The sequence below is a fragment of the Spea bombifrons genome, chromosome 2 (assembly GCF_027358695.1).
Source record: "Spea bombifrons isolate aSpeBom1 chromosome 2, aSpeBom1.2.pri, whole genome shotgun sequence".
NCBI classification, from domain to species: Eukaryota; Metazoa; Chordata; class Amphibia; order Anura; family Pelobatidae; genus Spea; species Spea bombifrons.
Window position 1 is genome coordinate 120632239 of NC_071088.1, and position 22415 is coordinate 120654653.

At 39.8% G+C, this 22415-nt stretch overlaps 2 protein-coding genes across 2 annotated transcripts; one reads left to right on the forward strand and one right to left on the reverse strand.

Annotated features, from left to right (window-relative positions):
• Nucleotides 1-127: 127 nt before the first annotated feature.
• Nucleotides 128-13413, reverse strand: RCBTB1 (RCC1 and BTB domain containing protein 1). The gene is made up of 12 exons (XM_053456296.1): nucleotides 13249-13413; nucleotides 12166-12333; nucleotides 10236-10386; nucleotides 7301-7467; nucleotides 6526-6684; nucleotides 6083-6190; nucleotides 5535-5674; nucleotides 4343-4533; nucleotides 4102-4228; nucleotides 3664-3815; nucleotides 1671-1801; nucleotides 128-1430 (listed from the first exon to the last, which is right to left on the reverse strand). The coding sequence occupies exons 1-12, from the start codon at nucleotides 13411-13413 to the stop codon at nucleotides 1290-1292; spliced, it is 1800 nt and encodes a 599-aa protein (XP_053312271.1). The 3' UTR covers nucleotides 128-1289.
• A 2750-nt stretch (nucleotides 13414-16163) lies between these two features.
• LOC128474049 (uncharacterized) lies at nucleotides 16164-21080 on the forward strand. The gene is made up of 4 exons (XM_053456305.1): nucleotides 16164-16516; nucleotides 18128-18248; nucleotides 18443-18513; nucleotides 20358-21080. Exons 1-4 carry the CDS (start codon nucleotides 16192-16194, stop codon nucleotides 20714-20716), a joined length of 876 nt encoding a protein of 291 aa, XP_053312280.1. The 5' UTR covers nucleotides 16164-16191; the 3' UTR covers nucleotides 20717-21080.
• Nucleotides 21081-22415: the final 1335 nt, after the last annotated feature.

A 22415-nucleotide genomic window follows, 5' to 3' on the forward strand; every position in this document is an offset into this window, starting at 1 on the left:
TACTTAGTGGTTCCCCTAATGGTGACATTACTTGAGAATGTAAACACGTGTGTGCTCCATGGCCCATTTGGCCGACAAGGAGCATTTGTGACAATTGCCAACAGAATCATAATGAATGTCACATACATTGTATATTTTAGTTTAATGAGATGTTAAATGTAATACAAAAATAAAATAGACAGAGCTGCACGTTCCGATCTAAACACAATATTATAAAAATATGCACTTTATTTACATGCAAAGGAAACAGTTACTGCAATGCCTGCGGGCATGAATATTCTACCACTGGGAGAATAACGAGTGGTTGTAAGCCACCGTTTTACTCCAGTATCAAAATCATCCATTCCATGCAGCAGAAAAATGTAAATATTCAAAACTGTACAACTGTTTTTTGGACAAAGGACCAGTTTCTCTGATTTTAGTTTACTAGTTGGCTGGAAACTTAAACCAACGAGAGCCTGTGTGTGGTGATCCGGAGCTACAGCAGCATCTTCTCACACACACTTCCAATGGCCAAAGACACATTAAGACACGGGGAAAAAGACAGGAAAAGCCAACAATAGTTAAAATAAGTTTATAAAAATAAAGTCTCTGCCCAGCAGTACTTCAATTTATGCAGGTGCACTATTCAGGAGCATGATCTACTAAAGCACAACTTTACCTTTGTGACTTTGGCACAGGTGAGTTGGGAGGTCTTATCACAAAGTTACATTTGGGTGCCGCACATGGAAGGCTCCTGCAAAGTTAGCCTCTAATTTAACCACTTCACAACCAGCAGACGGTGCATGCAGTTATAAACGCTGGGCCTTAAAGACTATTATAGTATGGAATGTCTTTGCCTGGTTGACACCAGCGCTAAGGCACCGCCACAGATTTACATATGCATGGAATGTTAGTGGCCCATGGAAAAGTTGGCAAGACCTTTAAACAATTTACATAAAAAATATTGCTAACATGAAACTACATATAAAACTGGCAAATTAGATTTTCCACATTACATACAAAGTTAGACAGAAAATAGATCAATACTGTTTTTTTTTTTTTATTCTCTGAACTGCTCAGTTCACGGCTGACGCAGAACTCAATTTTAGACAGACCTATACATTGGTCCACTGTTACACACAATCACAACATGATTTCACATTCGGTATATTAAGTGCTTCACATTTCCCATACATCGATGCGGGGATGAACATATGGATGGTCTGGCAGTGCAAAACATTTCTCCCCCTCTGTTGCAGTATGGAGCTCAGTGGTGAATCAGAAAGAAGAGTCCAAAAAGGAATGCGTCAGTTCTTAAAACCCCCACTTCTACCGGCTTTCACTATAAAGTCCTTGAGCAGTATCCCATCCATTTGCCAGAATGACTGAGTCTGTGTAACGCCGGTCAAATGATTGACACAAAACTTGAAGCAGAATTCTTCTAATTCCTGCAAAGAGAAAGGGGTTAAACAGATGTACACATACTTTTAAGGCATCAGAAACCATTGCCCAGGTTTAATTTCTGAACAAGGTGAAATTGTACTGAAAGACTGGGACATTTTCATCAGGTGAAGACCCCAAAACCACTGCCTTTAATAGATGGTCTTAAAAACACACAGACACTAAAATTACATATTTATTTATAAAATAGCAGTGGGACGTATCTGACCCATATCCAAAAAGATTACCTCTGCCTCATACCGAACTGCAGCAGAGAGCAACAGGAATGCATTGTCAACGGTTATCCCCCTTTTGATAATATGCTGACAGAGCTTCTTTAATCTAGTTTCACAGTAAGATGTGGCAAGATCCAGGAGTCCTAAGTATTAAACAAAATTTCACATGACAATATAAAATCCATAAAAAACAACACATAAGCAAACAGAAGGCACACAAAAAAGTAAGAACACAATGACTAGTTCATTAACAGTTTTTCATACACATTATAGAATATACTATTAAAAACGCCGTTAATTATTTCACAGCATATGCCTCTAGTCAACCCAGGCAATCGTTTTTGAATTGTGTTTTAATGGTAAATCATTTTATCTCAAGGACGTTTCTAAGAAATGACCAAGGACTAAATAAGGTTTCAGTCTTTATAGCAGGGGGAAAATGGACAGACCAGATGGGCCAAACAACCACCCGCAGCCACTCAGAGAAACAGAACCATGCATGTGCTGATAAGAGATGGCTGCCAACATGCAAGACAGAAGATTGTTTCCAATTCAAGCCTATTTCAAGAAGTCATTCCTCCATTTTCTGTTTGTACGCCACCCTCTCCATAATTCTATATACACACACACTATCTCCTTTTCGTATTGTTCCCTTCTCATTTGTCCTTTTGTCATAGCGATGATATCCCTTTCCTTCTATTATTTCCTCCACGTAACAGCTTCCAGTGATTACCACACTTCCCGCCCTACGCCAAGATGTTTGGGGCATATTTTTTCGAATGTCCTTTGCATTAGCAAACAGCGTTGTCTGCAGTTTTACAGAGGGTTTTCCTATCCCATTTCAATTAGACTGCATTAATCAAAATATTAGTTTCCTCATCTTGGAAACACATTGTATGTCCGGGTCCTAAACCTATTTTAGTAATTGCAGGTCAAATATTAAGTTATTAATATTCATTTTTAAAAATTCTTAACCTCTAATATGTTAAAAAAAAAGGATTTGCCGTGTCCGAATCCTTGATAGCATCCCCATACTTTAGAACAATAAAGTACGTAACAAAGAAAGTTACCCAAGGAGTTTCACTAGGTTCATTTTTATACTTTGAAACAATTTGCAATGAACATTTTCAAGCTTGGCGTTTCCATCAGAAACTCATCCACAAAATTTTTGGCGGAGTGGTATAAGCCAGCGAAATTTGAGTTAACAATATTAAAGGAAATACCGTATTTCCCCGTGTACAAGACTCACCTTTTATCGAAAAATTTGGGGGTCTAAAAACCGGGTGCGTCTTATACAGTGGTATGCAGTTACTACTACCCAGTACCTCCCAGCAGTCACAGTACAGATTGACCCCGCCCCTTTCTGACTTACTGCTGATTGGCCCCACCCCTTTCCTTTTAGCATCCACACTGCTCAGCAACTCATCTAACAGTAAGTATAAAATTAATATTTGGGCTGCTGAAAGTTAGGGGAGGTGGAGGTTAATTTAGGGGCAGTTATGGTTGAAGGGGTCTTTAGGTTTAATTTAGGGGCAGTTAATGGATGGGAGTGATGGACGAGTATGAATTTTATGATAATTTTTTTTCAAATTTCAGGCCCCAAAATACGGTACTTTTATTAAAGTCTGTCACGCCGAGTCTTCCTTGAGCCAGCATGTGCCATCCAACAAGTAAAATTAACAAATTTACACAGAAAAAATGTTTATTATCCCCGTGCAAACAAGCACTAACCCGAACTACCCACCAAACATCCTTGCTACATAAAATGTAATAAAATGATCTCTATAGCCAGATCTTACCTGAAAGAAAACCACAGTTTAGATCATTATCCCACTACTTACACTGGTAGCCATTTCCCAAAACTGGTCTGGTGATCTGCTCCTTCCAGGAGCATTCAGTTTACTAGATAAATTCCCATATACGTTCTATCCAACCAAAAGCCACACAGCCATTTGATGATCGTTGTCTTCAGCACAATACCTTGGTTAACTCAAGGAAGCCATACCTATAGCATCTTCTGGTGGCAGGTCCACAACATCTGTGTACAAGTACTGCAGGAAGGCTCTGTATACCGGGTAGGAAAACTGGTCGATTTCTATCACTTCCTTATTGTTTTCATTCCAGTGCGATGAAAACATTGTACGGAAATGCTCACACCTGTCAATTTAAGACCACACTTGCATCAGTAAGACTTGCCGACCATCATGACCCCTCAAGATTCAACATTTAATGGGCTGGGTTAGTTCTCGCCAAGATTGTAATTTAGACGTTAAGAAGGAACTTCTATGCTGCTGGCTGCTAAGAGCTAAGGCGAATGAGGCATCCGCTTAAAATTGTAAAGTTATAAAAAAACAAACTATCCTGGGATCACTACTACCCACAAAAGCCGTACAGTGTGTGTGTGTGGGGGGGGGGGGACAGTGCAACCTTCTTACAAAATTACCTGATCTTCAGCACTGCTTTGTGAACGTGAATATCCTTCCCTTCTACTCGAAATTTCAAGTCTGACGTTTCCTCGCTGTCAAATTCTCTCTTCATCGACTCCGCAACGGTTAAGTAGTCTTCGTGTTCTATAAACAATACGAGGAAACAAAATATCCTGTGTCTATATATAAAACACTCTTACAGTCTATTACATGTGCAAAGCACCAATACTTCAGGGAGACAGCAAATGAAGGTCTCACCTACAGAGAGAACCCTCCACGTTACCGGTGGGCTAGAGAAACAGGCAAATACATCGTCTGTGCAGATGAAATGTGTGAGGCTCGGAGCCAGAACAGCTTGACCCCGACACAGACCCCACATATAAACCTGTCCATTCTGTGACTTGGCAGCGGATGTGTGAGAAGAATGACACGCCGCCACCTCTACCATCCTGAAAGAGGAAAACAAATATTTAATCACACAGCTAATGGAGGAAGACTTGTATAAATCCGATAACCACTGAACAGCGTGCGCCATTTATTTAACCTGGCAGTGCCATGTACGCGTGTATTCATTCAGCAGAGGAAACACTAACTGCGGTGTGATCGCAAACGCTGACTTGGCAGAAACACCTTGAAAATGTGATTACTCCATGTTAAAAAGTGGTTGCTCTACCAAACCTTCTGTACGCAATATTAAAATCCAATTTGGAAATAGATCTTTAATTCTTGTTAACATTTGACTCCTTTCAGATTACTTCAGATCAGACTAAGCAACAGCAGGTAGCCCACAAACACAGGCTGAAAAGATTTGCTTCAAAAATTTTTTAAAGGAATACAATCACCATTTTAGCATAAAGTCACTATTTAGCTTGGTCCTGTGCTTTGCCTGCCAACAGATCACAGCTTCCATTAGGTGAACATTAGAGTGGCAGAGCCACCATTACCTGATCAACTCCCTGTTCTGTAGTCCTCCTTTCATCCTTATAAAGGTTGGCTAAGCCAGTCAGCAATTAGGGAATCCTAGAATCTACATCATATATAACTTCTAACATAAGACAGCTTCCACAGAGTCATAAAGGAGGTTCAAAATAAAGCAATACAGATATATAGATCTATCTAATAAAAAGCAGGATCTGTGAAGTTAGAACAGCTCCTGTAAAAAAATAAAAATGAAAACAAACATCCCAACAAGCGCCTACTAGGCAAAAATGAAAATTTCGTAAAGGCGATTGCCTCCCAAAATATTCAATAGTCACTAAAGCCTACTGGCTGCAACCCACAGATCCCCAAAACCTAAACTCCTTTTTGGCCATCACATACACACTGGGTGTTTTCTTTGACTACATTATACATTTACTCACAGCAAGAACCAAAAGCCGGGCTTCTAACACGAGCAAGATGCTAACAAGGGTTCCTGTCAGGTTTGCAGTCTTGGTGAGGTATACAATACCTTTCATTTGTAGTGACCTTTACAGGAGATAGTTGATTGCTTTTATTCCCAATTCCCAACTGTCCATGGGTGTTTGCTCCCCAGGCGTAAAGCAAGCCTTGGTCAGTTAGAGCCAGCGTATGGGCATAGCCAAAAACCACCTACAGAGTATAAAGTAAGACGGTAGAAGACACAGATTATAAACAACCATTTTTATATTTTTCTGAGTTTATTATTAAGTGAAAAACATTCTGCAGTGATTCACAACTTAAATATGGAGGTTAACATTTATGTATCAAAACGATACAACATTGAGCTTCCATTCTAGTTTTATGACACTGTTGTACTGTAGTTCATGGCAAGTATGATGTGATGACCTCACATTCTAAAAACAAGCTATAGGAGGTACTTGAGGAAACAAAGTGGTAACATTTTGGAAAGCCAAGTACAGCTATAGTTATTAGACAAGGCATAGCCACAGACTCACTGAGGAAAAATGTTTGGTTTGGGTTATTCTAGAAAACATTAGCATTGTGAGGACAGTTACTTGCAGGCCACAGAATGCTTACCTGTATCACGCACACCGTCTGCACAAATACCACTTTGCAAGGTGTAAGTTGGTTACCGGTGCTTCCCACTCCCAGCTGACCGGTGCCATTGTAACCCCAGCCATAAACCTGGAAGGGAAACCAAAGATTATTCAACCATGTACCAAAAAGCCCTGTAAAAATACTCATAACGTAACAAAAAAAAAAAGTCCTAATCCATTTTCTTTATTTGCACCAAAGCTTGCTGGCTCATAAGGTGTTGTGCTTTTTTTTTTTTTTTTAAATATTTTTTTTGGGAAAAGCCATATATATTCCATGCTGAATTTTTCCCACTTGCCCGGCAAAATAAACCTAACCAACTAGCGATTGCGTAACGGTATCATCGCCCACACAAGGGTATTTCATTCTTTATTAGCCCATAGAAAACCAACATTTTTTATAACATGTTTCTTGTGTGATCTTACCTGCCCATTGTCTGTCAGAGCCATGGAGCAGGCCTGACCCACAGCAATACTCGTTACAATTTTGCTTTGCAAATGGCTGGTTACTTTTCGAGGAATTGCTTGGTTTGCAGTGGTACCCGACCCAACCTGTCCACAGTTATTGTATCCCCATGCAAACACCTAAACAGACAAAAAAAGGAGAGAGATGGCAGAGATAAGTTACATTTAGTAATGTGATTAACCTAATATGCAATATGAAGACTGTTAGAGACGGCTCACCAGACAGGAGGCTTTAGGGTTATATGATAAACCTGACTGCACTGTGCTGCAGGACTGGACTAAAGCTAATTTTATTTTTTATTATTTAACAAAAAAAAACAGAATGAGCGGACAGAAGAAAAGTCAAATCAATACTTTGCCTTCAAGATAAGATGTTTTTGCAAACACAATGGCCCACAGCAGGATAGATATTCCTTGTGGAGAAAACAAAAACAGCTAATGATTTAAGTAGAAAAAGGATGATATATGTGACTGAGCCAGGTTACAGTATCATCACATATTAATGTTTAGACTGACAGCACACACGTGACGTGTCTGTTTGCCGATTGTTTTCTCATACGGTTCTTGATGCATAGTGACGGGTCCTGCATAATTAATGTGAAGAGGTTTTTTCACCTCAAATTGAAATAATCACATTGTGCAGAAGAAGCTCAAAGGGGTTGGTCCAAACTGATGTTTTATTGAATAAAAACACCTTAGAATAGAGCGAGGTGGTCAGAACTTGCACCAGCCTTACCTCTCCTTCAGATGTTAGAGCCATGGAATGATGGGAGCCACAGGCAACCTCTATCACTTTCTTTGATAACAATTCAACACAGATATGGATGGGAGCGGTACCCTGAGTTGTATTGCCATTCCCAAGTTGGCTATAACCATTATGGCCCCAAGCAAACACTTCTCCATCTGTGTAGATGATACAAAGTAAAAGGCTTAGATGGATGAGAGCATGCGCACACTTTTTTTTTTAAATAAAAACCAAAAGACACTGTACCTTTATTACCATATTACTGTCATAGAAAGAACCAAAATCTAACACAAGAAAGGTGCCATAAGACCAAGGTCAAAAAAAATGCATGTCTTGTCTTTGTACAAATATTTAAATGTTTAGTGTGAAATCCTACATTCACGATTATTTCCATTGTCCTTCTGTAGTAATAGTGGTACACAAACACCTTTCTCCATCTCTATCATGTCTCTTTATCATGGTGAATGTATGGAAATTCTCCTACGAGGCTGCGCATATATTTCATAAATAATTTGTGGCCTACAGAGATGGTGCTACCTTTAGGGAGAATTTAGGCGGATGTTGGATTATGAACTAGTATTCAGGAAAAAAAAATCAAATAGGAGTACCTAAGAGCAGAGTCTTTAAAGATAAGAGGAATGTTTGGTTCAGAAAGGGTCTTCAAAACAAGTTCTCAAAACTCCATAGAGAAATGGGTCTCCATCCATGAGAAACGTAAAAAAAAACAAAAAAAAAAAAAAAAACCCCCGTCTTCCTTGCATATTAACTGATGGACAGGGTCTATATATCCTATATGATCTATAACCTTCTCCATTAGAATGGAGACCAACCTCTCCTAAGCCAGATTGGGGTCATCACTGTTGCTGTAGCTTGTTGCATCCAGGTTTTCTGAAGGGATGGTGGAATTGGCAGCAATGAGACACGATGTTCATAATTCCTCAGCTGTAAATTCTGTGTCAATTTTGGAAGCGAGGGGCTGCTTGTGCCCCTTAACACTACAGTAGTGACCATTTTGTATTCCTGTCCAATCTAAGCTTCAGTGTCCATCTTTAAATTACATGGACACGTGACTGAGTACTTGTCAGGTAGTTAAAAGCTCCCTGTAACATAAGGATTGAGTTGCACCTTCCAAACATCCCTTGTAGACCTGACCTTTAATTTCTGTACCATACCTCAGACTTGCATCAGCAATAAGTACGATCCATGGATTTTTATTCCATAATATGCCCTTTTCCATGTCCTATGTTGCACCACTGTAAGGCTTCAACTTTGGTATGAGATTTGATTGTTTAAGTCAATTTCTGATATGTTTAACTGTTTCAGTATAGCCATCTGTAAAAGGCGCATAATGAATATTGCCGAGAACTGTATCTACCATCTGAGACATTCTACTTAAAGTAAACACAGCACGTCCAAATGATGTCCTTTTTACCGATTGTAGAAGATATGGATATTTCTTGTAGGCAAAGTTGTGTGCAAATGTTAGAACACCTTTGGCCAAAATCATGACATGTAACTTTGTTTACTTCCAAGCCTATGCAGAAATTGAGTGTTCTTAAAATCCACACATCTGCCCTATTTGTATCAAGAACTAGAAAGGATCAAATTTGTGCACGTTGTTCTTGTGAATGCCGAAACAGTGGCAAAACCCCAAAAAGGGGACCCTCAAAAGTCTGCCTTTTAGACAAACCTTGGAGACCTGGAAGAAAATTAACAGGATGGAGTTCAGGAAGGTAGGACAGGAAGGAGACACTAGGGAAGGGGAATGGCAGGGGTTTTTTGTTGTTTCTTTGAGAGGGCGTCCCGTTGCACATTATGTTTTGGGCATTCATCTCACTTCTATTTCTATTCTGTATTTCTGCATCTGTGATAAAACACAGCACATAGATTACAAAAGATGGGGCAATAGCATATACATGATTCCCACAGGAAGTAGTCAGAGTGGGCATGCATGTGCCGCAGCTAGGCAGTTGTGGGCTAATGCCCCAGGCATATACACAATTTCACCATGTAGTAGATCCCATCATCAGCACTTTTGGATAAGTCCACCTTAACACCCAAACCTAATGCACTGCAGTTTAAGTCTTCTTTGAGGGACACCGTAAGATGCCTTGCTGATATCTAGATACACATATGTTAGATGCACTGCTCCATTTGCATATTTTAGTCACCCAATCAAAAAAAACAGACCTCCCCCCATTATCACATTGTTCCTGAAAGCCTTTTACAAGATATGTATCCATCATTTCCTTTAACATGGTTTTCATTTATTCCCCCACTGCTGTCATTAGACTTACAGGTATGAAGTTGGTCAAAACAGCTCTACCTTTCAGCTTTATCTCTCCTAGTAACTAGTTTGTCATTTACGTATCTTCCATCATTTGTCTAAAGAACGAATAGTTTCCCCACTTCCCCCATTTTTCTCCTGTGTGTATGTTGGTGCATCTAATGATGCATTTTGCCTCTTTAAAGCCTAGCTTTGCAATTCTTACCTTCCTCATTTTAAGGTCCTAAACTCATATACACAAGCAACTCTGCGTATTACAACATTGGCTCCCTGTGTTTTTTTGCCAATGATGAGTTAAATGCAACTGTTGCTTTTTGTAAAAACGTTTTTCCAAATAACCCAATTTCTCATGATCAAAAAAAAAATCACACCTTTCAAATATTAGCAAACTCAGTGTTACTGTGTCTATGTTAAACCACATTAATGAATGATCACTGGAGCCCAGGCACTCTACTTGCTGGCTCTGAGAGGCACCCCTAAAAAATATTGGTTGAAGCAGCTACTTGTTTTTTTTTTAATCTGCCTGAAGTGGGCTAAAAAAACAAACAAACAAAAAAACAAAAAAAAAACACACCTGTATAAAGATAACATTAAAAGGGAAGAACACATGTCATCAAATATTCCCCTGTGACACCTCACCTTCAGTGCAGGCAAGTACGTGCGGCCCGCTGCCGTAACTAAGGCCAACAAGTTTCCTGCCACACAAAGCATCGAGCCGCCTCGGGATCATCGTGCTTTGGTTGTCTCCAGTTCCTAGACAGTTGCTACAATTCAGTCCAAATGCAAAGACCTGCAAAAAGACAAACAAACATGCGCCACAGTTAAAGATGAATCCTAATACAAAGTCATTGTGCATTTCAAAGATAAAACTATACAAAATCTCATTTCACTACAAATAGAAAGCACTCTTATTTCGGATTTTCTTTTTTCTATGTGTGGAAAATTATAGCCTTCAGCTATAATGGTAAAAGGGAATATAATATGCATCTAGATGCATTGTTAAAATAACTAAAAAATTAACGAGACTAATAGGCAATTAACCTCTTAAACTGTAGGGCTATTCTATATCTACGGGATCAAAGGAGATTGTTTTTGCAATGTATTTGGTTTAACTAAATTCCCTGTAATTTAGAGTACGTAAAAATTTATACTTTTATTTAAAAAAATTTTAGAACGGGTAGAAGTCATTTTAAACCATTTACCAAACCCAGGCTTTTTAAACAGGACCACAGCATTTTTCATGGTCTCGCTATGCCTTTATTCAACAGTTATTCCCTACTCTCTTGTTTAGCATACACATATTTTGGGGGGCAAGGGGGGGATGGATAAGTAGGTTTTATTGTATTTTTTTTTTACTAAAAATAATGTTTGACAGATATATATCTCTATCCTCAGCTAGTACAGCGCTGTGGAATCTGTAGGCGCTTTATAAATGGAGTATAATAAAATAAGTCACGAAAAATACCAAAACTATATCACTTAACATCCCAGATTTCAACCACCCTATATTTCTATATAAGTCACTTATTTTCATTTTTCAACTAACCCCAATACTTTTTTGAAACCTTGACACCCGGAGGATCACTGTTTCTTACTGCTCTCGGTTACATTTAGGTGATAACGTTTTTACCACACCTTACACTTTTATCTTGGGTAACCTATACATTTGCCTTTTTTCTCAGGATAACGCAAGCTATTCATAGACATCTAGATTAGGGTAAAACCATACATTCTATTATATGGTACAGCAAAAAATAGGAGGAAAAAATCCCCCCCAAAAACCAATCTGCCCCTATTTCCAGAACTTAATATTTAGTAAATGTATCAAACAGATGTGGTAGGTGAGGCTGCTCACACAAGCAGCTAGAAGGAAGGGTTCGAGTAAGGTAAAGGGGTGTGTGCGAGAGGGAGCGAGTGTCAATGCATGTTAATGGAGGTGCCACTCTAGCACAGTAGTCTGGGTTAAAGACAGGAGTCGTTGTTTACAAAAGTTAATCAGTCCGTTTTTGATGGAAAAAACTAAAGGCTTTTTTTTCCCTTCTATAGGACAACACCTTTTCTGAGGATTGTAATGCTCAACTTGTTAGTGTTGAAACGTTAATTCCACCAACGAATAGAGACGGAATTCTGCCTGCATGAAACACAGTTAACGTACATAGCTGATGAAAAATGACAAAGTCATTATTTTGACTACATTACATAAATATAATTGACTGTTCCAACATGCATGGAAAACCGTTGTAACAAAGGGTGAAAAGTTTAAAAAAAAAATACGTAAAAGTTTGTATTTGTCGTGAATCAGTTTGTTAAACCGAGTTAAATAACGTTTCACCTATACATTTGGTAGCCAATTAGCTATTGATGCCCCGAAACACCTGTTATGATAGACAAATAAGTACAATTTTTTGCATGAAAAACAGACAAGCTCACAGACGTCCAATTCAATTAATTCACAGCCCCGGAGATGCCCAACTGATTGTTGGTTTAACAAAAGGAGTTTGAGCTACGTAGTCTGCTACCCATTAAATATTCAACCTAGTCAGCGTAGCACGTGTTCTTTCAGCCTTACCTCGTTATTATGAGTGGTATATATGGCTTCATTAGCAGATATGCCAAAGACACATGCCTGTCGGACGGAGGACAACTCTTGGGCTGAGAGCAAAGCAAACAACGGCCATTTCCCAAAGTCAACCATGTCTTTATTATGGTTTTTACGACGTGCAAACGGTTCGCATACCTGCAGACAACACCAATGAAAAGTTAGGAAAACAATACAACGGCTCAGTCTCAATTCTCTGGACAGGCACTTTGTAGAAGATCTACTGAAGGAAGACTTGATCATCCAGCAAGCAGGTCTGAGCTGGCCCTGTATAATGCATCATTCAATACATATAGATACACTACATGGTGAAGTCAAAGAGCTGAAACAATTATCCTTCGATGGATAGACCCCACTAACGAACGTCTTGAAGCAGACTTCATTAGCGCGGCCATAAAGAATCAGCTCAGTGTGGTGATCGTGCTGTGAAAGTCACCCTAATGATCACAACCGACAACAATGGCAGTCGCTGGGTCTACAATAGAAAGCACATTTATCTGAACCCTCATTACTGTATAAAAGCGCAGTGTTTTATAACCATAGCAAGGATCACTTCCCCCCCCCATAGTTCTTCCCCTTTAAAGGGACAATCCTCAAATCGTAATAGTCACAAAGTTATAAAACATTACAGATGTTCATAAATTTTGTGTGGTTTTCTATTTTATTTTATTTTTTGTTTGTTTCTTTTTTCCAAAGCTTAATTCAGGGACAAGTCAACAACTCAACACACACACACACTGTATACATACATAAATACACACACATATATACATAGATGGATAGATATACACACACACTGTACGTTATGTTTACTCTGGTTAGGTAACAGCTGCTCTGGTGAAATAAGCGCAATCTGTCGTGTATGATAAGGGCCGTGTTATGGACACACGTATGGGTAGTGTTGTTTATGTATACTTAACTCTATACATCAACACACAACCTAACACAAAGTATTATGAACAGAAGAGGATGCCGGGGCCCCAGCCCGCTGCAAGGCACGGCTGCAGACATCACATTGAACAGCTGTCACCCACGAATGAATGCCTCCGTTACCAGGCTTCCGGCCGCTGGCACCGTTGTCGCAGCGGCTTCTTCCTCCACGGTGGGGCTGTCACAGCGAGACTCCGGGTAAGCCCTGCGAGGGGAAGGTCTCTGCGAGCGCAGCGACTGGTTTCCAAAACGCTGACGAAAGATGGGCGCCGGGGGAGCAAAAGCCATGTCACGTGATCACCAAAAGGAGGCGCCAAAGGCCTGATTCTGAAAGTGGGAGGGGCTTGAGGAAAGCTGGAGCTGTGAACTTATATACATAGAGGGCTGGACCTGGTCGGCCTGAGACTGGTTATTGGTCATTGTCTGTTCCCGTTCGTGTGACGTCAGTGGAATGAACCTCTCTAGTCAGCGCTGTCGCATAAAACCCAGGGTTTGTATACTGGTACTAAGTGATACTGATAAACAGTTTGAAAAATGGTGCTATCACCTTGGCAACCAGCGGAATAGTCTTGCTAATGTGGCAATTACTTTTGTTCCAACGGTAATAAGACAATAAAAACCGTTAAATCCCAAATTACTATTTATAGATAAAAAAACGGCGGTACTGTTTTCTGTATCAATGGTACCTGTGGGATGGAGGCCGTGTTAAGGATATGTGATAGACCAACATTTTGGGCATCTGAGTGCAACCAGGGCTGACTTTAATATTGATTGGACCCTGCCCCCCCCTCACACTCCCTGGCACTCCCAACACCAAAAAAACTACGAAAAAAGTACTTCCTGCACTGACTCTACAGCTTAGGAGAAGGCTGTCAGTCACCTAATCTGCCGCACCTCTCTTTTCATCCCTCGTGTAGCTCAGGTGTAGATCAAATAAACAATTAATGAAAATGAAGCATTGCGGGTATAGATCAACTGAATAAGACATACAAACCCTACATTTGCAGGTGTTAATAAATTACACATGAAACATAGCTTTGGCGGTGAGAAACTAAAAAAAACTGTATTGATCATATGAATATTTCATGGGAACCCTAAATCCCAGACCTAGATCACAGGTTACACACCCCAAAGGCCAACCCTGGCACCAATATTGTACACGTAGGACTTGTCCCAGGGCCCAGACTGCAACCACAAGATCTGCCCAGCACCTAGATTGGACACATAGGACTTGCCAGCTTTGTCCCCGAACAGCATGTCTGTGCCATCTTTGCCCATGTTTACACAGCCATACTATTACACACAGACTCATTCATCCACTCATTCACAGATACCCATTTATTCACTCATTCACAGCTACTTATTGATTCACAGATTTTCATTCATTCGCTCATTCACACATATTCATTCACAAATACCCATCACACGTACTCATTCATACACACTCCCCCATCCCCTTACCTCAACTGCAGTTATGTCTATGACGCTCACACACTTCCGTACGGGCCAGAAGCTAAGCTCTGCGTTGCTCGCACAGTGGGCAAACGAGTTCTATTTTACCGCCCTGGGGAAGCAGGAGCGCAGTAGGGTTGCGTGTCCTAACGTAACATGACGGATTATGACTCAGCTGGGCTCCTACTTCCACTGGGCGGTACAAGAAAGGTATATTGCAGGGTAAGTAGCGGAGGTGATGGCAGGGGTCACCTGGGCCCCCTAGAATGACAGGCCCACATAGAAGTTAATTAAAAAGTTTAATTTCCCTTTAAAGACAAGAGTGGGAAAATACGGCATATATGGCATAGTGCATCATGTCTGTCAGCAAACCATATTAACCCAACACGTTTCCTACATTTAACTCCAGGAAGATGAAACGTGTTAGGTTAATAGGTTTTGCTGTGAGATGATACACTATGCCTTATATTCCAGCATACTCATATTTTGTTATTTTTTTTATTCTGACAGTTCATTTCAGATGAAATTCAAAACATCTTTTTTATTTGGAAACGATATTTGGGGGATGTTCCCTGACACCTTCTGGACTTTATCTACAGCACAAGGTATAGGAAGAGATCTATACTCGATTTTGCACTACAGGACCACTAGCAACGGCAACACTGCGCCAATGGATACACCCATCCAGCAGCATGCTATGAGAATACATTTCTTCAACAATTGGACCATTCCGTGGAATTGATCCTTCAGAGTAAGGAAGGTGATATGGCAGCAGCAGTAACAGCAGGGCACTCGGAATTCACTGGCAGGTAAACACATCCAGACCCACGGTACAGAAGGCACTGAATTTCCCTCAAAATTTGAGAAATATCTAAAGAATTATTCCCTCGGAGTTAAGAAGGAGATTGAGCCGCAGCAGCAAAAGGAGGCAGGGCAAAGGGCAGGCACTGGCAGACAGACACATACAGCGTATTGAAGCATTTTCCCAATAAAATGTCCCTGATCCCTCAGATTAAGGTACAAGATTAAGGAGGAGCAGCAGCAGTGGTAGGATATGTGGCCTTGGCAGACACTGGCAGACAGACACATACAGCCCCTTGGTGCAGGACTGAATTATCACAATATTTGAGAATAAAAAGATCCCACAGAATTAGGAAGGTGACAGAGGAACAGCAGTAGGGAACTGGGCTGGGGAAAGCACTGGCAGACAGACACATCCATCCACTTGAATACAGGACTGAATTTTCCCGATATTTGAAAAAAATATAAAAAACGAAGGAAGGAAAAAGGAAGGAGACAGAAGAGCAGCACCAGTGGCAGTTGTAAGGCATGTGGCCTGGACAGGCACTGGCAGGTGATAGGCACATGCAGCACCTTAATGCTGGACTTAATTTCCCCAATGTTTGAAAAATCCTTAGAACTGATCCACCACTGATCTATTCACTCTTCCACGTTCGTTCTTCCACTATTGGAAGAGAGCATAGACAGAATAATTATCTATTGTTTTCTCAGCTTTTGCAAACTATGACTCATCAGTCAGTACAACTGCTTTCACTTTCTGTTAAACAATACGTCACAATCTTGAAATAAAACTTAACTCTGCTTCATAAGAACATGGAGGAAGTGAGAGGACTCACAAAGAAGATCTTGGATTATCGCCTTGAAAATAATGGCGAGGGAAAAGGTTATAATCACATCATGATGCAGATATTTGGATATATGGGAAATGGGAAATCCTCCCTGATCAACTCTCTGATGTCCATCGTGAAAGAAGAGAGGTATAGAACACTAGCACCTGTAGCAACTGGACATGAAAAGAATGGTGCATTGACTACACATAGAACATCCTACCCACTGACAGATACCATCACTCTGGTAGACAATCGAGGGTTTGGACCAATGGACAGTTATGAAGAACAGGAAATTTATGCCCAACTTGGTAAGCTAAACTGTGCTATACAACCCAGTACCTAGAATGCATGTTTTGCTGCTTTGTTATAAGGCCTGCCTACCTATACATAGTAAAAATACTAACTTCTACTTCAATCTCCTTTGTTGTAACAACCCCCAATACTATACATTGCTTTTGGACCTTTACATCCCAAGGGCATTAATTTAACATTTATCTTCAGCTATCACACTCTTGGACCTTTGTCTAATTTAAGTAAATCTGGGGCAAGCTGGTCATGTGGACAGAAGGGCAAGTGCCCCATTGGCAAGCTTAGTTCTCCAGTTGTGTCTAAGGCACAGTTCAGGCTGGCCGTTCAAGGAAGCTGGACTGAATGGAGTGTGAGCTGCTCAGAACACAGAACCAGGCAACTTTTGGGGTAGGTAGGCACTTAGAGTGTGTGTCTGTGAGCCACTTGGCTTTACATGCCCCCCCCAGGCCCAAAGGTACCAGCCCTCTATTTTGGGTTATATAGGATTGTCTACCCTGTTGCAGACCATTGTATCATTGGGGGAAAATAATCTAATCTAAATATATTGTCCCAAGAACTGAACCCTGAGGTCTCCCAATGGTAGACCTTCCTCTAAATAGTCACCATTAACTACAACCTTCTGTCTCCTGTGATTCAGCCATTGCCTTATCCATTTAACTATTTTAACATCCAAGTCTTAACACTGCATTGTATTTAAAGGTATTGATAAACTAGATCTGCTGCCCGGTCTATTATTTTAGTTACTCCTTTGATAAAATAAATTATGTTAAGCAGTAGGTTTGGTTGTTCAGATTTCTCTGTTTGGGTTACTATGTTTACTATGTTTTGTCTCTTAATGCAATAATAATATAATACCAGGATACACTACAACCATGAATGGGTAATGTTACCAAGGTAGTAACATATGGTAACAGAAACAAATATGGGGATATTTCCTTAGAAATGCCCATTACCAGTATCATATAAAGACACTACAGTCTGATCAGACAACACACACTAAATAAATATACTGCTACACAACAAGCGTAACCATGTAATGCAATGTATCTAGTGACTAAAGCTATGTAACATAGATCCAAAGTACCATCTGTAGTACGGCTATAGGACTATTAACTGATGTATCCACATTATCTAATGCCCTTTGGACTGGAAGGCTAGATACGTGGAGGTATTCTACAAGGGATAAATTAGACCCCAAACAAACTTTCACATGGACCTACACGACCACCTATAACACATCCCAGGCTGTCTCTCGCATTTCACCCATATGGGTTTAATCATAGTCATCTACAGAAGTTTTTTGCCAGCTTATTAAATGTTTTATTGGTCTACGAATTTACTGAGCTATGATCTGTGTGTGTGTGTGAGAGATAATGTTAAACATACAAGAGAGTTTAGCTACAAGCAGCACCTGGTCCACAAATAAATATGAAAATTAAAAATATATTGATAAGAAGGTGATGTGTTAATAGGCTGATTGGGGGTTTTCCTTGACAGGGGTTAATGACGGATATGTCATCAGTTTATGATGGATAATAATTCATCACAGCCTGCATGTACTGTAGCTGGAAATTAAATATTTTCTTTAGTTATGTCATCTGTATTTTCAGCTAACATCTTGCCTCTGAATGAAAAGGTTATTTGGGAGAAGTCTTTTATGGATACAGTTATAAAAGTCCAGGGGTCAGTGGAGAACAGGAAAGATCTTCTTGTGCCACTTTACATCTACAGGTGAGATATCCATCATGCTGCCAAATTTCTGTCTCCTTTTACGCTCATACCACTTAGCATGAAGGCACAGATGGGAGATAATATGGGATGAGTTACCAAAAATGACTTTCAAAAGACCATCATTAAAAGTCTGAACATGCCTTTCATTTGCTATAACAAGACATTTACGGTTCCATTATATTGTATCTTTTCAGCGCTGAACAAGGATGTTCAAGTAAACCAAATGACATCAAAACATTCCTTCAGAATTGTCAGAAAATGACAGGTAAACTGTGTACCTTGTATATTTTATTTGATCTCTCACAATGAAAGACATACCGGTGAAAGGAGCAGTTCCAGCCTTTTCTTTATTCAGGAATCGGTGAAGCAAACGTTCCAGGATTGTGACTAAACTTGAGTTAGACAGCATTCATGAGATGCCACCTAGTGTCCACTCACTCCCAATACAGTCCCTGCTTGGAGCTGACTTTGGATTGGCCCAAGTTCTTGGCACGCTAGCTTTTTCAATAGGCTTGTGTGATCTTCAGAGACTTTATTATACAGAAACTTGATAAGCTTTGCATCATTTTTTAACTTAATCACCTATGTAATAAACATGAAAATTATTTTTTCACAAGCCAAAAATAAGTTAAGATTTAATTAGTTGATTTTCTAAAGTGGACTGAGTTCAAATGCCAATCTACTTTCGGGGTTTTCCATGACTGGGTGAGCTCTTTGTCAAATGAGAGGAGACGTCTGGTCTTTCTAGATAGATTGATTCTTTTCTCTGGATGATTCCATTCCTGCTTAATAATGTCGGACAAGACATTGTGAACTGGAAGAGGGGAATTTTTCTTAGTAAATCCAGAAAAAAAACCTTTTCTTTTGGCTTAACCTCTAAATGCATGGCTGATCTGACAACAGAAATCAAGGTATCCATCTTTTTAACTGGATCACCAGCATCACCATAGAATCAAGGGCTAGAGGAGTCTGATGCATGATGAAAGCCGGGTCCAGAACTGATGAAGAAGAGTGTGGCCTCTTGCTTAAACATATCAAATGCAGACTGCATCTCGTTCTTTAACCAGGAGAGGAATTCTCTTCCGCCAGAGTATTGGGAATCTGCAACCACTTTTAAACATGAAGAGCATAATTTTCTCCTTTTTTTAGTCTTAGCCTCAACAAAAGGTGTTTCAGGATTTTCAGGGGCTGACATACCTGCATAAAATAAATATACAAATAGTGCGTCAAATCAAAGAAGCCTCTTAAGAGAAACGCTGGATCGCAACAGTGATTCTTCCAGGTCTACTTCAAGGTTCCGGCACAAAAATGAGTCTTGAAGCCCATGCCTCCCAATTACTATTTACATCACATCCGGCGAACAAACAAGGCTTCAATTCAAGTTGGCTACAATACACAGAATGCCCAACACAGCCCTATAAGAACTGCACAATCCACCTGATGGATACCAGTGGTAAGACAGGCGCAACCTCCGGATTGAACCAGGCAGGGAAAAACTGTTTTAAAAAAAAAAAAACAGACGGCAAAAATGTCAAGTCATGTTCCATGAAGCAGAAAGATAAGACATATGGAACCCAAAGCAATGAATGAACTGAACAGGGAACACTTGCGATAGAGCAGACGCTGAGCTTTTTAGGGAAACCAGGTCTATCTTTCTCAGCCAGTAGTGACTAAACAAATATGGCACACCTGGGTAAAGACATCTTTCACCACGAGAAATGGCAAATGTAAATAATGAGTGGGTTAGAAAATAACACAAAGCCATAAACTAAAACAGTAATAATCTAGAACTTGAAGGTCAGACATGGGATACGCATATGGCTATATTGAAGACAAGACCAAACACTGATTTAGGTGTCAGTCATCAGATAAGAAAGGTGGACAGACTAGATGGGTGGTATGATTTTTATCTACCTTCAAATTCTATGTTTCTATGTGTCTAGTTGATTTAGAGCCTAGAGTTTGTATTTCCTTATTAAATAAAGTACTTCAATTAAAAGGGTTGGCGCCTAGCCAGTCGTTCTTGAAGTGTTCAGTCCTGCATATTAATAACTTGGAATATACTGTTCTAAATTATTATTTCTTTCTACTCTTTCTCCCATTATGCAGGAATCCTTCCAATTATTGTTCTTACAAAAAGCACGAGTAGTAAACTGGCGGGTGTCTGCAAGCAATTCCAAGATATGGGAATGGAGAGTATAATTGCGATCGAAAACTACATTCCTGAGAACAACATAAGAACACCTGGAAAGGACACAAAGTTACTTTCAGTATTAACAGAGGCGCTGAGGCTTGTAGATTTTAGGATTCAGACCTTAAGTGATCCTGAAGCGGACCACAATGAACGTATGAAGTTGTTACTCAGTCTGGCAAATGAGAGGGAGATAGAAAAGGTTAGAGAAGAGGAAAGGAAAAAAATTGATGAAGAGCTGCAAATGAAGAAACAGAAGAAATGGTATTTTTGGTAAAGTAGTTTACCAAAGCTGCTTTTTATTCATTTTATCATTTCTATATAAATGAATGACTTTGTAAGGATTATCCTAAATTACCGTATCTGATTTCTATTTACCGTAAATATACTTTTGAGTAAACTCAACTGTGAATCACAAAGATCGTTAATATATCCTTAATACAACAAAAGTAACCAAATGGGTTGCTGGAAATGAAATTATTAGGGGACAGAACATAGTAATAGGGTAACAATGTATAAAAGTATATCACTCACAAAAATCAATAATTAAATTGTAGTGCAGATTGGCAAGTTGCTTTTAAAAAATCTATTCATGTATTTTCCTGTAATGTCTATTATTATTAATAAATGCAGTAAGGTTACACTATGTGTGCTTATTCAGCAAACAGATACAATTTACTTTATGATTGCATCCTCTCCAACTCCTTCTGACAATACCTGGCAACTTTCCAGGATAGGTTACCCAAAGCGCTCCTTTTTCTGGGGAGTAGCTATTTTTGGCTACCTGGGAAAGGTAGAGATGGAAGAAACTAAACAAAGAAGTACAAGCCCTATAGGAATGCAGGAAAAAAAGATAGTTGTTGGTTTTAGTTGTAAAACCAACAGGGAAAAAAAATAAAATAAATAATAATAATAAAAAATATACCGGTATATAATTTTCAATATATATATCAGCAGCATTCATGATGCTTAACTCATGCTCAGATCCTGCCAGCTAAGTCCAAAATACATTTTTTAGATTTATATCCCTGGCTTGTCATTATTTACGTAGCAGTTTTATCATGTCAGCAGAGCTTTTTTATGACAAACCTGTCAACTCAAAAGGGAGGGATCCCTGACACACCTAGTAGATAAGGAGTTTTATACCGTGTGTGTGTTTAATCCACTCTACAGAACAGGATTCAGTTTCCACTCCACACTACACTGAAACATGAGATTCCAGCAGATTCCAGTAGACAATCTTCATTTTTATTTTATATTTTTAGGAAACTCCCCGGTAATGTATATACCGTACGTATGGCGCTATATAATAAAGAGGAGGTACAACAGGTCCAGTAATATATTAACTACAGTAGTTAAACAGACATTAAGATCTGAACACAATAGGTATGTCTAACTGCTGTCTCTTCAATATGTAGCTCTAGTCCCATCTTTTCCCTAAAACATTAGGTTGGATTTGGCTAGATCCTCTTTCCAGCACTATCACAGCAACTACCTTCGATCAAAAGAGCAGATGGTCGCAGCAGTGATAGACTGGGATTAAAAATGGCCCTGGCAATTAAAGGCAAGTGGGCGATAAATGATGTTCGTGTGGCCCACACAATGCACTCTTATGCTTTTAGGAAATGTGGTTGTGTTTTCGCAGCTTATGGCCACACATTAAATGATGGGATGTGCTCCATAAGAGGCAATAAAGGTACGTTGGAGGTGGCCACCAGGCATTTGTCTGCTTTGTTTGACGACCAGCCCCTGACCAACTCCAAATCCGGGAAAATCCAAATCCGGGATAAGAGCAAACGTACTCCTCTAGAAATTGTGTAGAAGAGGGAAATGCCACCAGATGTGGCTCATAGTTCCAGGAGCCCCAAGACACCTCCAACACGTTTTGCTACACGTCAGAAAAGCAGCCGCCAGCCTAGTCTTGACTGTGTACCATCTGAACTGAACTTTGTGGTCTGCCTCAAAATGGTAACAGC

Excerpts from the sequence above, each read along its gene's own strand:
- RCBTB1 (XM_053456296.1), bottom strand. The coding sequence starts at position 13,413 with ATGGCTTTTGCTCCCCCGGCGCCCATCTTTCGTCAGCGTTTTGGAAAC. Across the intron at positions 6,191-6,525 it reads CTCTGACAGACAATGGGCAG|GTTTATGGCTGGGGTTACAA; the intron begins GTAAGATCACAC and ends TTTCCCTTCCAG. Across the intron at positions 4,534-5,534 it reads AAGGTCACTACAAATGAAAG|GATGGTAGAGGTGGCGGCGT; the intron begins GTATTGTATACC and ends TTCCTCTTTCAG.
- LOC128474049 (XM_053456305.1), top strand. The coding sequence starts at position 16,192 with ATGGAGGAAGTGAGAGGACTCACAAAGAAGATCTTGGATTATCGCCTT. Across the intron at positions 16,517-18,127 it reads GGAAATTTATGCCCAACTTG|CTAACATCTTGCCTCTGAAT; the intron begins GTAAGCTAAACT and ends CTGTATTTTCAG. Across the intron at positions 18,514-20,357 it reads GAATTGTCAGAAAATGACAG|GAATCCTTCCAATTATTGTT; the intron begins GTAAACTGTGTA and ends CCCATTATGCAG.